The 15473-nt window shown below is 57.2% G+C and overlaps 2 protein-coding genes across 2 annotated transcripts; both read right to left on the bottom strand.

Annotated features, from left to right (window-relative positions):
* Positions 1–217: 217 nt before the first annotated feature.
* Positions 218–2161, bottom strand: JKF63_05982 (uncharacterized protein; the record flags this gene model as incomplete). The annotated part of the gene is made up of 1 exon (XM_067901935.1): positions 218–2161. The coding sequence occupies one exon, from the start codon at positions 2159–2161 to the stop codon at positions 218–220; it is 1944 nt and encodes a 647-aa protein (XP_067757641.1).
* Positions 2162–5048: 2887 nt separating this feature from the next.
* Positions 5049–14825, bottom strand: JKF63_05981 (uncharacterized protein; the record flags this gene model as incomplete). The annotated part of the gene is made up of 1 exon (XM_067901934.1): positions 5049–14825. One exon carries the CDS (start codon positions 14823–14825, stop codon positions 5049–5051), a length of 9777 nt encoding a protein of 3258 aa, XP_067757640.1.
* Between the last annotated feature and the right edge of the window lie 648 nt (positions 14826–15473).

Below are 15473 nucleotides of genomic sequence, written 5' to 3'. Positions count from 1 at the left end.
CGCTCACTTAGCGCACAGTACAACAGGGGATGCACGCATCATACATACACCCACGTGCGCACGTACAGAGACCGAGAAGATTGCGTAGCCAGGCATGCGTTCTTATGTCCTTACGCATAGCATCAGAGACGGAGGAAGCAAACGTGGCTTCACGCACTTTCTATATCGAGGGTGTATGCCCTTGACTACTCACACAGACGGCACGATACACAGTAGGTCACTTCTTCTTGTTCACAGAGCAGAGAAATTTGAAGCGCTCAAAGCACTCCTTAGCTGTCTTGCCCTCCACCATATTTGCAATGATCTGATATTTGTCCTTTTCCTTGTAGTCCTTCAAGTCGCGCAGACCCTTCTCCAGTTGCTTCTGCTGCTTCAGAGACCAGTTCTCCACGGACGAGACAGTGGCGCTGGTGGCCGAGCCGTGCGTAGGCAAGGAGGCGGCGGCGGCGGAAGCAGCAGCGGGGTTTCCAGACCCTGAGTTGTGCAGCGCTGAGGTTATCTCGTTTACCTTTGCCATGGCCTGGTCTTCCGTAAAACGGTGGCGCAAAACGTCGCAGATTTTGATCCAGCGGTCCACCGTGCCGGGTGGGTACTTGGCTGTCGCTTTCTGGAGCCGGATGAGGTCGTCCTCCGTCCACTCCTGTCCCAGGTCAGCCGGTGCCTTGGCTGCAGTCTCTTTCTTCTTCGCTGCCGCGTCACTGTCCTGTACCTTCTTCACTGCCTCGCCGTAGCGGTTCACACCACAGCGTTGCTCCATCTTTTGGATGAGGGCGTTGAACCGCATGACCGCCTCCACCTCCTCAGCGCCTTCGATGTCTTTGCTCTGCGGGTCGCTCGAGCGCGGGCCGCGCTCCGTGGGGCAGGCCAATATAACATCCTGCAGCTTCTTTGCCTCGGCCGCGTTGGAAACCTTAGAAAAGATCCACTGAACATTAGGACGGCGCACGCGGTCTGCGAACAGTTTGTTTGTCGGTGTCTCGTCCAGGAGGCCATTCCGACCGAGGAAGTCCAGCACCACCACCTGCGCATCACGCATTGCTTGCTTCTGCTGCTGCTGCGCCGCAATCTCAGCCTCTTCCTTCTCCTTCCGCTTTCGGGTCTCCTCCGCGCGGCGGCGCTCCTCCTCGGCTGCGAGCTGAAGCCTGAACGCCTCCCGTTCGTTCAACTCCTTGAGGCGCTTCTCCTCCTCCTCCTCTCGGCGTCGGCGGAGGCGCGGGTCGTTCTTGCGGGCTCGTTCGACCAAAAGTCGAATGCGTTTTTGCTCTTCTTTGTGGTAGTGGTTCAGCTGTCGCGCATTCTCGCGCTGGTAGTAGCGCTTCTCCTCTCTGCACATACTGTCGTCGATTTCTTCCAGATCCGCCAGATGTGAAAAGTCGCGCCAGCTCTGAAATCCCGCCCAGCGGTCGTAGAAGCGGAGCACTTCGGCGTGCGGCGTCTTGTCTGTGCCGAGGGACGGCATGCCGGGGACGCTGCTCCACTTTTTGTTGCGCTCGAACACCGGGCCAAAAGTCGTGAAAAAAGTGTCCGCCCCAACTGCCTGCTCGCCAGGGATGGTGTCGTCGAACGGGCGTGAGGAGTCGTACGTCTGACGTGCATCTGGGTCACCGAGGATGTCGAAGGCGCGCTGCACCTTTTTGAAAAGCTCATCGGAGTGGTCCTGCTGCTTGTCAGGGTGGGTCTCGAGGCAGCGGCGCCGGTAGGCCGCCTTGATTTGGTCGTCGGTTGCTCCTTCCTGCTGCTCCAGTCTCAGTACCTCGTACCAGTCAGTGAGCATGTCATCGTCTGTCAGCTTCACAAATTTCTTCTTGCGGGAAGAGGATTGGTAACGGGAACCGTCTCCAGACCCGTCGTCGTCGCCGGCATCGTTCAGATCCTTGCCGTCTGCGCCGGCCGCAATGGCGTCAGCCTCCGCCGTGGCCCACTGCTGTGCCGCGACAGGGTCAGCATGTGCTTCCCGCATGCGTGTATCCTCATGACGCAGCTGTGTGGTTAGGGTGACACATTGACAGAACGCCTCTCCTTGCGGAATGATGCGGTACTCCTCAATCCAACGGTTCAGCTGTGGCGGTGCATCGGCTGTCGTGCTCGTCTGCGTCTGCGGCCACTCGAGCACCTTTTCGTTCGATGAAAACACAGGCAGCGCAATCGATAGAATTTGCATGACGGGCACTTGTCTTTGCAGTGGCGGTGGTGGTAGTGGTGATGGTGCTAGGAGGGGGTGGGGAGAATGTGCGTAGGGGTGGGGGTGGGGGTGGGGTGGGTGGGTGGGAGAGACGCGTCCTGGTAGACGTCTGGTGATGATGCTTCGAAGACGGACATACATACACTCATACACAGATGGAGATGTTTTCATATACATGTGTACGCGTGTGCGGCGATGTGGCAGGGGAAGGCAGAAAAAGAGGGAGTATACAGGTTAGGGGCAGCTCAAGAACGATGACGCGACTAGGGTCTGCAGCAGCTTGGCCACATAATGTGCTTTATGCTAAAGGCCTGCACTTCGTAAAACACACGAGGTAGCGTTGCAGTGGTGGGCGACACACGCCAGCTCATCTCGGCCAGGGCCCCCCCCCCCCCCCCCAAAAAAAAACACCTCAGCTGGTGCACGTTATCATCATCCCAGGTAAAGGGGGGGGGGTAGGGGGTGGGGGATACCGCGTGGGGCCACCCAGGAGGGGGGTGGGGGTGGATCCTTGTCCAACGAATACACTCTCCCTCCTCCCCCCGCTCCCCCCAGTCAAGAGAGAGCGTGAGTATATGTGCTCGTACAATGAGGCAGTCGCAAAGTTGCCGCCAACCCATATCCATCCAAACGCCAGCGCCTCACGATCAGCGTTCCCCCCCCTTCCCCCCCTCCCCCTCGTCGTCGTGCCCTCTTTTTTTTTGTCATAGAAACAAAGTGGCGTATTCTCTCGCTTTCAGAGAAGAAAGCAGGAGGAAGGAGAGGGTGGTGGTGGTGGTGGTGGTGTTGCAGGAGGAAGAAACACAGACGAACGCGGGGGTAGGAGGGGGGGGGGAGAGAAGCCCACCAGAGGGTGGCTCAAACCGCAAACATCTTGCAGGACACGCGAGACCAAACAACACCCAGCATCCATCCACTAAGCAAAAAGAAGGCAAAACACCAGCAAAGAGATGTGATACCACCACAGGCACATACACACACACACACACATCATTATTGAAAAAAAAAGAGAACACGATGGAAAATAAAGAAAGGGGGGGCTAAAGCAAAACGCCGAAGACGAACGAGAAAAAAGGCGTGGATGAGGTGTATGTGTACGAAGAGGCAATAAAAACGATAGCTGCACCCGAAAAAAAAAGAAAACACAAACACAAACACACACACACACACAAAAGAGAGAAAGGGAGGGTGAGGGGTGAGAAAAAGCAAGAAATGAAGAGCGGACCCCTCTTTCCTCACATATACAAAAAAAACATAAAAGTGGGTGAGATGGGCGCTGTGTGTGTGTGGTGGTGGTGGTAGTGACGATACCAGCAGACAGACAGGATAGAGGAGAGGGTAAGGCAGCATACGAAAAGCGCAAAAACAGATCACGCACGCATATGTTCCGCACGCAGGGCCATGGTCAGCTAAGCGGGAGGGGTGCAGGCAGAAAGAGTAGAAAGGGGAGAGATACGTACCCCCTAAAAAAAAAGGGCTGTGAGTGGGTGGGTGAGGGGTGAGTTGTCTTCCACATTTCGTGCCCTCTCCCCAACACCTTGATTTGTATGTACATATATGTTAGTTTTGTGTGTGTCCGTGACATCCTCCATTTTTTTGTTTATAGTGGCTTCCGTGAGCAAAGGCGTGTATTTACACGTGCGCATCATCACCATCATCATCATAATCACCATCATCATCATCATCATCATAATCACCATCATCATCACCATCATCATCAAAAAATTAAATTTTTTTGTTGGCAGTGAGCAAGTTTAAAGGATCAAAAACACAACAAGTCGACAAAAAAGGGGGCAGCGGTTTTATTTATGCATTAGAGGCCTTCGTTTTTTTTTGCTGTTTTTTGTTTCGCTTGTCTGTTGTTCTACCTACTCTTTTCTTGAGTTATCTTTCTATTTGTAGGGGGAGGGACACACACACACACACACACATCAAGAGGGAGAAGAGAAAGGCTGCTTCCTCCCCCTCCCCCCTCCCCCCCGCACTGCCACCACCCAAAAGGAAAAGAGCGTTGCAATCTAGAGGTGTGTGTGTGTGTGTGTATGGGGCGGTGAAGAGCAGAGGAAGACACGATCGTGGATGCGGGACGGGGGGAGGGGGGAAGAAGAGGACCGAAAAAGACAAACATATGCTCACAGAAACAAACACACACACATCCCATGAGGAAAGATAGCTAGGCTAAAAGTGCGGAGACACGCTACTGCCGACATGACCCCTCCACGTGTTGGAGCGACAACGACACGCACGTACACAAGCACAGCCGTCAAAGAGTAAAAAAAAGGGAGCCGCGTATGGGGTGTGCGCTGTGAACATATAGACTAACCATAACGGCACACAATATTTTCTTGAGAAGGCCCCCCACCCCCCCTCCCATGCAGGGGTAAGGGGGGGGGGGGCAGGGGGAGGGAAGGGGGGGATGGCACAAAGAACGGTGCCAGAAAAGCAAGAGGACATTCTCAGAACAACAAATGTAAAGAACATCTTCGCCCCCCTCCCCCCCCCTTCCCAAAGTAGCGAGCGATAGCGAGGAGGCGTGCGAAAGAGAGCCACAGAATGGTACACGAGTGATGAAGGAACCGTTGGAGTTGCATGAAGAAAATGGCGCACGCACACCTACCCACATAGAGAAGCGTAGAAAAAAACAAACACCACCCACACACTACCGGAGCCGCAAACAACAGCGACAAAAGAGGCGGAGCCCGTGAGATTGAAGAAGTAATTCACACAGATACATCGAGGCAAAGGCCCACATTGCACAAAACAAAAAGCGAAGACAACCTGGAAAAAAAAGGGGAATGCGGGATCTGCGTGCGGTTGAGGGGGCAAAATCAGTAGGCGGATGTGCTTCCCGGTCTCTTTGGCGCCACTACCACAGCGGGCCCCAGCCAAAGTACATTGTCGTGTAGTTGTCGATGCGCGTCGCCTCGTCAATCAAGAAGCTCACCTGCTCCTCCGGCGTCATTGCCAGAGACTGTGTCCGCACTGCAGTGTCGTCGAAGGCAGTCGACATGTACAAGAGGTCCGGCCGGCGGCAGCTGTCCTGTGTAGTGTTGAAAATGGTCACCTTGTTGCGGTTAATCGCCATCTCCATTCCTCGCAATTTATGACGAATGCGCTCCGCAATGTCCTGCGGAGACCGGCTCTTCTCCATGATATTCTTCATCTTGCCCTTGTACTGAACGATGGGGTCGTGGACGAAGGCGGAGAGCAGCGCCATAATACTATCACGGTTCTTGTGGAGCGTTGTCTGCGTGCGCGTTGCGGAGGCCCGGAAAATGCCGTCCACGCCAAACACCTCCATTGCGTTGGTCAACATGCGTGTCAGGCGGAATGGAATTGTCTCGGGCAGGGCGTGCCTCAACCGACCGACATCAAAGCTGTCCCCAAAGTCGATGTGCACAATCTTGCCCGAGGACATGGAGATAAGGATGTTGCCAAGATGCCGGTCACCGAGGCCAAGCACGTAGCCTACCATGGACATGGTCGCCAACGACACCGTGAAGGCGGTGCGGCGATCGAGCCACTGCTCCGCCGTGTTGGCGCGATGCCACATTGCCCGAGAAACGTCAACAGCCTCACAGTGCTCACTTTGCATCACAAAGTCCAGAATCTCTGAGCGCTGAATAAGGCTAAGCTTGTCCCAATTGCCGAAGGATTCCACGTACGCGCGCAGCACACTCGACTCTTGATGCGTGCGCACATTTGAGATGTTGGTGCGGTAGTTGCAGATGGTGTTGTTGATCGTGTTTGCATTCTCCACCCAGCCCAGCAACCCAACGTTGGAGCTGATTGGGATGACAGGGAAGCGGTGGATGTAGGCGCTGCTGGGCAAGCGAGTGTGGCTCAGCAGCACGTTCACCATGCCAAACAACTGCATTACACGCTCGTCCATACGGATGTCCTCGTTTCCCTTCAGACAGTATGTATAGAGGCAGCCATCCGAACCGTTCAGCTGGATGCGACGCGGCCGCTTCTTCGACGGGATGACGTCCAGTTTGGAACTGAAAGACGCGATTGTCGGATAATGATCGCGGCAGCGGCCGTCATACTCACCGAACACGGCCACGGACAGGTTGCGCAAGTGCAGCAGCGGCTCCATCGCCTTCTGCGGCTCGCGGCCCAGCTTCTCCGCCACGTGCTTTGAGATCTCCTCGATGAGCTGGCTAACCACCCCCGCCGCCTTCTCTCGCTGACCGTTGCGATCGTCCGCCATGACCATCTGCACAAACTGACCAATGTCACCAACGGTAAAGAGAAGGTGGCGCCTGTTAGCATGGAAGATGTCGAGGGTGTTCTGCAGGCGACGGTACACCTCTTCTGGATCCTCCTCATATTCTGCATTTGGGTTCCACGCGGCGGCGACCTGGCTCAGGTTCTCGCGAATCTTCTCGATGGGTATGGCGGATACGTCCACAAGCAGCTTCGCTACCTCCTCGGCCTCGTGGAAGATGCGCTTCGGGCAGTGCTGGATGATGTCCTGTACAATTTCTTGCTTCCGCGCCACAATAACCTTATCCCCGCTGGTGGTGGTGCTGCTGTGGGTGCTGGAGTCTGACATCATCACCACGAGGAGCGGAAACACGGTGGCCTGTGGATGCACCTCGCAGAGAGAGCGCAGGATCATGCCGATAACTTCGCGAATGTTGTGGCTGTCGTTGCTGAGGTGTCCAATCAGCTGTGGAATCGTCTGTACCCAGTGATCGATCGGAATGCGCGATATACTGTCGGCCACCGTTTCCTTTAGCAGGTCCACTCCGTTATGGATCACCCATAGCTGCAGCAGACGCATGACCGCTGGCAGTGCCTCAGGGGAGTCCATACAGCGGCAGATGGCGCCAACAAATCCCTGGTGCGCTGCCTCCACAAAGGTGCGCTGGTCTTCTGGAGAGAGGTTGTGATCACGCTGCTGGATACGGTAGTTCATAAGGCCCCAGCTGTGCCACGCCTCGTAGCTTGACGGGACAGCACGGATGGCTTTGTGGAAATGACCGAGTTCTTCGTCGCGGAAGCCGCGCTGCCAGAAAGAGTCGGCGTGCAGCTCTTGCTTCCACGTGCCGAGCCTCAGCTGCGCGTCACCGTAGCACGTAGCGTTGCTTTCCTCCAGGTCCTTGCCGCAGTCGCGCAGAAACATCTCCATGGACTCAACGGCAACTTGTCGCTTTCCTTGATTCCACAGATGCGTGATGAACCCGACGACCACCTTCGGATTCTTGTCCACCGATGTCAGTGTCGCCGCTGCGATGCCCTCAACGTGCCCTGGAGACACCGGAGATACAACACTCGGACTACTGTCGTCGCTGTTACGTCCGCTAACGGAGCCGTGACGAAGCCAGCGCATGGCCCACTCCGTCAGCTGCGGGTAGCTCGCTTGCCGCGTCTCGCAGAAGTGCAAAATCATGTCCGCCATCTCGCCTGTGTTGAGGACGAGTGAGTGTAGCATCAGGGAGCGCAGGCTCGGCTGCAGGGAGTCTGGTTTCAACAAGCGGAAGCGGTTGTTCCACCGCTCGCATATTTGCTGCCGGCCCTTGGCGGAGTGGCAGTGACAGTAGTCGATCATTTCTTCCATTTCGGTGAAGTGCTGCAGCATCGTCAAGTTCTCGTAGGCGTGGGTGTAGCTGAGCGGGAGAAGGGTGCGAAGGCTCTCGTCAATCACCATTTTTGATTGTGTGATCATGTGGCGCAGATTGTCGTAGGCGCCGCTGCTATTCTCAGTAATGGCCTTCTTCAGCGCCACACCGTTGAGGAAGAAGAGACGCAGTGATGTCGTGTGCCGCTCGGAGGCAGAAAGCCGCTCCGCGAGGTGTTGCACATCGTCCCACCGCCCGAGCAGCCACGCCGCTGTTGCACCGCAGCGCGCGACCGTCGAGGAGACGTACGCCTCCGGCCGTGTATTGACTTGCATGGCTACATCATAGGCTCGATTCCACTCACCGCACAGAGTGAGAGTGCGAACGTAGCCTTCCAGTATGTGCGGTGGTACCGTCATATCGCGCATCGCCTGTTTTGTGATGGACCTGGCATACGTGTGCTGTGCCTTGCTCCACCAGCAAAGCAGCTCGTAGCCGAAACCTGCCTGGTCCTCGCCGCCCTCGTAGCGGATGGCGCGGAATAGCCCAACGACAGAGTCTTGCATTTCGCGTTGGCTGTAGAGCCACGCCAGCGGCCACACCGTCTTGTGGATCACCTCTCGTGGCATCTTTGTGTATCGGTAGAGTTTGAGCATGGCCAACAGACGGTTCTCCAGGTAGCTCATGGCCTTGTCGTACATGCGGGTGCGCTCTGCAGCACGGACAATGTCCTCTGTCGAGAAGAGCATGTTCGGCTGCGCCGGGATATGTGCCCCAGTCGGATACATGTCGGTCTCGTGACTGTCTGTGCTGAAGTCGGTACTTTGAGTGCTAGAGGTGCTCGTGTTGTGGAATTGGGTGGACGACGTCGGCATCTGCGGTCCGTGCAAACCAGGGCGACGCACAACGGAGTTTACAAGGGGCCTGTAGCTTCCCATTACATGTACTCCCGCTACACCCAGCACGTCACCAGGAGGATGGCCGGGGTTGACCGGGTCCACTGCGTTCTCGGTCTTCCCCTCGCTATCGGCTCCGTCAAGCGTGTCCACCGGCGAGCTGCTGCACTGCTCTACCTCCCCGTCAGGGGCCTGTGTCTGTGCCTTCGTCAATGTGATGAAGGGCAGCTGCTTTCGTCTACACCCGGTCTCCTCGTTCTCTTCGCCGTCAAAAGAGGCGAACTCGTACATGTCCACATCGCCGCGAGAGTTCTTGCGGTGTCTGCTGGCGCTGTGATGAGTGCAAACCGGTGCAGTTGAGTCGCCATCGCCTGCTCCGGATCCTGACGTCACCGCCTTATGGCCTTCTGCCTCGGCGCAGTTTTTTGAACTGCGCCGAGGACTAGTCCCCTGCCGTGTTCGTGCTTTTTCCATGTGCAGCTGATTGGCGGGAACGTCGCTGGAGGTTGCAAACTCTCCCTTTGGAGGACCTGCTGACACCGAGTTGCGGCTGCGCAGCGAGACAACGTTGTTTGTGCTGCTTTCCGTGCTGCGCAGAAGAAGTGACCCGTTCTCGGACGAGTTGCTGCGGCGGCGATAATCTGATCGCCGCATCGACCGCACCGCCTCGAGCACCTCCAGCTTTAGGCTCGGCTCGTTGTGGTCGAGGTAGTCGGCGAGCCCCAGGCACTTGCTCGACAGCTCGTGGTCGGAGCAGTTCAGCACGAGGGTCAGCATCTCATTCAACTTCTTTATTTGGTCCGCTGATAGGGACTCGTAAAGGCACTTGAACGATGGCAGGAAGAGCCCACGACGTAGGGGCTCGTGCTTGTCGAGCAGATCCACCATCATGCGGAACGCCGGGTGCGGTGAAACAAGAATGATGTACTTCTGGAACTCGGTGAACCATTCCCGAAGGTTGCTCTCCTTGAGGCGGAAGCCCAGCTCCACATGCTTCATAAAGAGGGCGATTTCTTGTCCCGTTGTGTCGACACAAAGGCTCGGTGACACATCCTCCTCTTCAGCCCTTGCAAAGGTATCCGTCACATTTGTGCGCAGCAGGTATGACCCACTACCCGCTGCAGTGCCACCAATCGTAGTAGAGTCACCAAAGCCGCCGACGAGCGGGCCAGCCACTGAACTTGCTAGAGCTGCCATTCCCAGTACGCCACCAGCCGTGCCTCCGGTGTGGCCAGTCTCTGGCCTCACAGCAAGTATGGAGGAGTTGGCACCGCCGCCGGCAAGGCTCGCGACGTTAGGCGGCGGAATGCCTACACTGCTAAATATTGAGGATCCGGCCGTGCTCGGAATGCGCTCCTCCCCTTCGCCGATGCGGTCACGCAGCATCTTGATTGTGTTCCGGCCGCTGGGGTGCAGCGCCGCCAATACCTTCAGCGATTCCCGCACCCCTGGTGTGGAAAGGCGTGGGCCGAGGTCTTGATTCATCTCGCAGTGCCGTGTGAGGGTGGAGATGCTGTGTAGAAGCGACGAGAAAAACTGCACCGCTTTCAGTTCGCATACAATGTGCACGGCGGCACAGAGGGACTGGCTGCGCACATCCACCAACTGGTCGGACTGCTGCAGAAACTGCAGCAGCATTGGGAATACAACAGGGATGCAGTGCGGGGGAATGTAGCTGGCGTTAAGCACAATCTCCACCACGCGCAGACAAAACTCGCGCGACTCGGTGCGGTCCTGCAGCGCCACGTCCACTAGCCGTGGGTACAGCCACGCCCATGACTCTGACTGCTCCTTGCCGGAGAGCTTGCCGGGTTTCAGCGCGCTCACCACCTCCAGAACAGCGCGGAAGAGGGGGCGGTCTTTCGGGGTCCACAGCTGCTCCAGTAAAACCACGATTTCGGGCAGCATGAGGCGTGCAATACGCTCATGTCGCATGGCGGTAACGGCTGCCAAGACGTGGAGCGCTTCCACTCGCAGAGCTGGGCTATCCGTGACGCGTTTTGTGATTTGTAGCACCGCCCGCACGGCGTGAACGCCGCCGACAAGATCCTTCTTGTCTTGTGTGAAGCGGATGAACTGGAGCAGAGTGCGCAGGGCCTGAGAGCAGACGGCATCAGACAGAGACGCGTCCAGCATGCGACTCAGCGTACGGTATACAATCACCGTGTAATCGTAGGTGAGCTCCAGGTCGGCCTCATCTTGAATGACAACCTCCTCCTTTTTCTTCGCAGGGGTCGCGACAGACTGCGCAGAGGGATCGATCGCACCGAGCTGACCAAATAGCGTCAGCATGCTCAGCGATTCAGCGACAGTGCAGGAGCTGCCGGTATAGACGTGCGTGAGTGCGGCGATCAGCTCCTGCTGTTTGCGCAGATCGGTTGAGGCGCTTGGGATGCACATATCATGCACATACACGAGAACGTTGATGGCAGCATGACTCAGCGTCGGCGAGGGTGATTGCTTCAGTATCTCCACGACTGGGTTGTAGAGCTCTAGGACATCGTCTTGGTACTGCAAGATGTTTTTTTCCTCCTTTGCCAAAGCCTGCAGGATGATCTCGAGCGTCTTGAGGATAAACAGGAGTACCACGTCCGGCACGCTGACTTCTAAGAGACGCTTGCGAAAGGCGTAGAAGATGCGACCGAGGTGGTTGTTGAGCGGGCGGATGCACAGTCGAGTAAAGGTCTGCAAGTCAGCCATGCTGCGCAGCAGCATGCCCACGTCGTTCGTGTACTCGAGGACCACCACACACGACTCGACAGTAACGTACAGGCTTTGCTGCACTGCCACAACAGAGGGGGAGGGCTTGGAGTCTTGCGTGATGGCCACGAGCAGCTCCACTGTTTTCTCACGTACGAGGGTTGTGCTGTTCAGGAAGCTCAAAAGCGAGGAGAGGATGCGCTGCTCAGACAAGAAGGCGCGCAGGTTTGTGGCGTTCGCCAGCAGTGTAATCTCGTACAGCCCACACCGGCGGTCCACCTCCATCAGGACGTTCTTCATATACGCTTCCAATATCTCTGTAACGCGTGTGGAGTACGTAGAGGTTTTGTGTTCCTTCGCGTACCCTATCCACTGCTGTAGGCTCGACACGATCGTCTCGCTACTTTGCTGCCGCACGAGAGGGTCGTCGTGACGCTGGAAGGTGATCACCGAGTTTTTAAGATCATGCAAATGCTGCACCGACGTTACGGGCCGCTCTGCGAACACCTTCAGGGCCACCGTCAGGTCATTCTTGAGCAGTGGAGGTTGTGCGGCTGTGGCAGTTCCGCCACCTGGCGGCGTGTGCGTCAGAGGAGTAAAGGGTGCGCCGACCGACGCGTTGATCGGGGAGTAGCGAAGTGATCCCCCAGCGCCGTAGGGGGCTCCACTGTTTGCGTCTCCGCCGCCGACGGTGTAGGCGCTGCCAGGGCCCAGAAAGCTGTTGCTCCCCAATGGTGGAGGGCGAGTGCTGGCACAGGTTCCCATCGGCGAAGACGGGGGCGGGCTGCTCATGTTGCCCCCACTGCGGTGGATAGCCGCATTCTCGGTTGGCCGGAAGTATTGAGAGAGTTGCCCCGCGGGCCCACCACTCACAGGCGGGCTACACGGCCCTGGGCAAGGGACGCTACCCACTGCAGAGTTCGCCGGGCCACTGACGCTGCCGTCGCCACAGTCGCGGGCGTGGATGGAGGGGATTACTGACTGCTGGGCAGTGGAGGTGGGCAGCTGAGCCGTAGACGGCGGCAGAGCGGCAGCCCCCATTGCGGAGAGCGCGATGGGTTCTTTGAGCACTTTGTCCACCAGCTTGTCTAAAACTGTCTGCACATCGGTGCGCAGATGCGGACATGATGCTTGTATCACCCGAAGCGAGTCGACTAGGGATTGGGTTAAGACGGCGTGGGCAAGAAACGGTAGGCAGTGCTGCACAATGTCGTCGATCGTCAGGGTGTGGTTCGCACTGGCTGTGGAAAAGTTGAAGACCGCTGCGCTGGGCGAGGTAGGGGAGACAGTGGGGGAGCGTATGCCTGGAGACCGCTGTGAGGGTGTTGCAGCCGAGATGGGTAGGACGCTTGGTCGATCGCTGCTGTTGTCGTCGTCGTCGTTCAACGAAAAACACCGCTGGTGCGGTTGGGAGAGGATGGCGGCCGCTACGTTGTCGCGGCTGGAGAGCCGCGAATGTTTACGCGCTTCGCTCAAGGCGGGCGTCACAGTGACGTCTTGATTTCCATTTTGCGTCGTGGGGCTCACGGGTGCGGTCGATGTGGTTGTGCCGTCGACGCGGCGTCCGCCGGCCAGCGCCGGGGATGCCGTGTATCCACTGGCTGATCTTGAGGAGGCGCAGATGGCCGCCATGACAGACCAGCACGCCTCCTGCGTTTCCGAACGGGTGATGTAGCGGTGAAGGATCGACTCCAGGTTAGTGCGATTTGTCGGGTCAAATACACCGTACCCGACGCTGCGAACGAAGGAAGCCACGTTGTGCAGCTCGTGTGCCTTGAAGCGCTCATCGCGCACATTTTTCACGGGCTCCATGATGATGGCGCAGTACGTAGTGCGTCGTGGCATAGAAGAAATGTCTACTAGTGCAATGATCGGCACGAGGTCGCAGACCGCGCTGCGCACCGGAAGTGACTTGGAGACTCGGTGCTGCTCCGTCACTAGCACGCACAGCTGCGGCATAACCTGCCTGTCAATTGCCGAGAGCCCACGGCTGCTGAGGAGCGCGTGCAACGTCTTCAGCGCTGACACCACGTCGCCCTCGTTGTGATGACTCGCGTTCAGCGTCCGCATGCACTCGTCACTGAGGCGCCTATTTTCTAGCACCAGCTCGTTGGGTCGCATGCTGCTTGTGTTTCTGAAGATGGACACGAGACACTCGTAGGCGGCTTTACAGAGAAGCGCGTCGGGGCTGCCCGTGAGGATCATGCCGAGCTGAATCGCTTGCGCACGGGCTGGACCAGAAATATAGCGCGGGTTCACTTCTGCAGTGGCAGCGCAGCCCAACATGACGGAAAAGAATTGGGCGGGGAAGGCCGCTTTAGCCTGCTGCACGCGGCCGTGGAGTTGCAAGAGCGCCTGCTCGCAGCTTTCACGGATTTCTTTTTGGACAAAGGCTTTGAGGGGCGGTTCGGGCCCCGGGTAGCGTGCATCCGCCTCTAGTAGCAGCTTGTAGACCCGCTGCGCCTCTCTGGCGGCCTTTTCATTCCCACTCTGCCGCAGCACCGAAAGACTGCGACAGAGGCGAGTGTACTTGGAGTGAGGGCTCGTGTAGGCGATCGGAATGAGCGCTTCTATGAGGTTCACGGCGAGCAACAAGGAGCGCTCGTTCGACGTCCGTGACAGCTCTATCAAGACATCGCGGATGCGCTGCTCCAGAAACGTATCTCTTGAGAGCGGATCGAAGTTGGCCAGCGCCCGTGCTTCGATGGCGTCAACGGCATCTCGCAGCACTGCCAACGAGTGTGGACTGTCTACAGAGCATTCAAGTTCCCGAAATAGCTGGTTCAGTTCCTCATCATTGGCATCTCTGAGGATGCTGCTGACATTGGCGTTGGGCCCCTCCGATGAGCCAACACCGCCGGCGCCGATTCCATATGTGGCTGTTGTTGCTGCTGCTGCACAAAAGTCCGTGAAATTGGTACGAGTACCACTGAAGAACACCCCCGCAACGGAAGAGCTTGCGTGGGCGGCGGCAGCAGAGTTTGCGCCGGTGATGGCTGGTGCTTCGCGCCCGGAGAGCGCAACGCTCGAGTCTAGTCCATTTCTATTGCTATTCACAACATTGCCGGGATTGGGACCTGGTAGCGGTTGGGGAGACCGCTGTTGTTGCTGCTGTTGCTGCTGCTGTTGGACGCCAGGAGATTGTTGTGAGGCGGAGAGGATTTGTTGTTGCTGGTGATGGCCGGTCTGCTGTGGGCCTGCGGGTTGCGCGAAGCGGGAGCTATAAAAGGTATTACTGTGTACGTTTGCGTGGTTGGTGGCTGCGCCAGCAGAGGCACCTGAGGAGAGGTGCATTCCCGCACCGCTGCCGCCCATGCCGGGCGTGGCCACCCCCGAAGTCCCATGCTGCTGCTGCTGCTGCTGGTGGTGGTGGTGGTGGTGCCTATTACTAGCGTGGGTGGATACCTGCGGGAGAGGGTACTGTGAGTGTTGAGGCGCAGACGACTGGCCACGTCCCGCAGTCCAGTGCATCTGCTGCATTCTCTTTTAAGTTGTGAATTCTCAAGAGTGATGCAGGGAGAGGGGGGAGGGGGGAGAGGAGTCAGTGAGATTTCCGAAAAAGGGCGAGGGGGTGGGGGGTGAGGAGCCAGAGAGCGCTAGGCGGGGCTGCTGTGTTTTCACCACCGACAACGTAAAGAGACACACACACACACACATACACACGGAAAGAAGGAGAGAGGAGGCGCCCACACAAAAAATCTTTTCAAGGTGGAGGCGGCGTGCAACAGAAAGTACCCAAGGGAAAGGGAGGGGAAGGAGGGAGGAAGGGAGGGAGAGGCGGTTCCAATGACAAGACAATCGGAGGAGCCGGCGAGGCAGGTGGACACAAACCCATACACAGAGTGAGATACAGTAGAATATAAGAAAGATGTGATTAGATGGTATTGAAAGATGTGTGCACACACACACACACGAAAAATAGGCAGCGAGTGAGTCGTTTTCAAGATTTACAGAAGGCATAGGAAAAAAACAGAATGGAAAAAAGGAGAGCGCTTGGTGGTGGTGGTGGTGGTGGTGGTGATGCGTGTGTGTGTGTCTCTCTGGGGGGAAAGCACACAAAGAGGTGTGAGGCGTGGAAGAGGAGATAGAGACCCCCCCCCCCACACACACACTGGCGGTCAAGGGCGG

The sequence above is a fragment of the Porcisia hertigi genome, chromosome 20 (assembly GCF_017918235.1).
Source record: "Porcisia hertigi strain C119 chromosome 20, whole genome shotgun sequence".
In the NCBI taxonomy this organism is placed as follows: domain Eukaryota; phylum Euglenozoa; class Kinetoplastea; order Trypanosomatida; family Trypanosomatidae; genus Porcisia; species Porcisia hertigi.
Note: the sequence above shows the minus strand (reverse complement) of the source record. Positions and strands in the feature narration are given on the sequence as shown.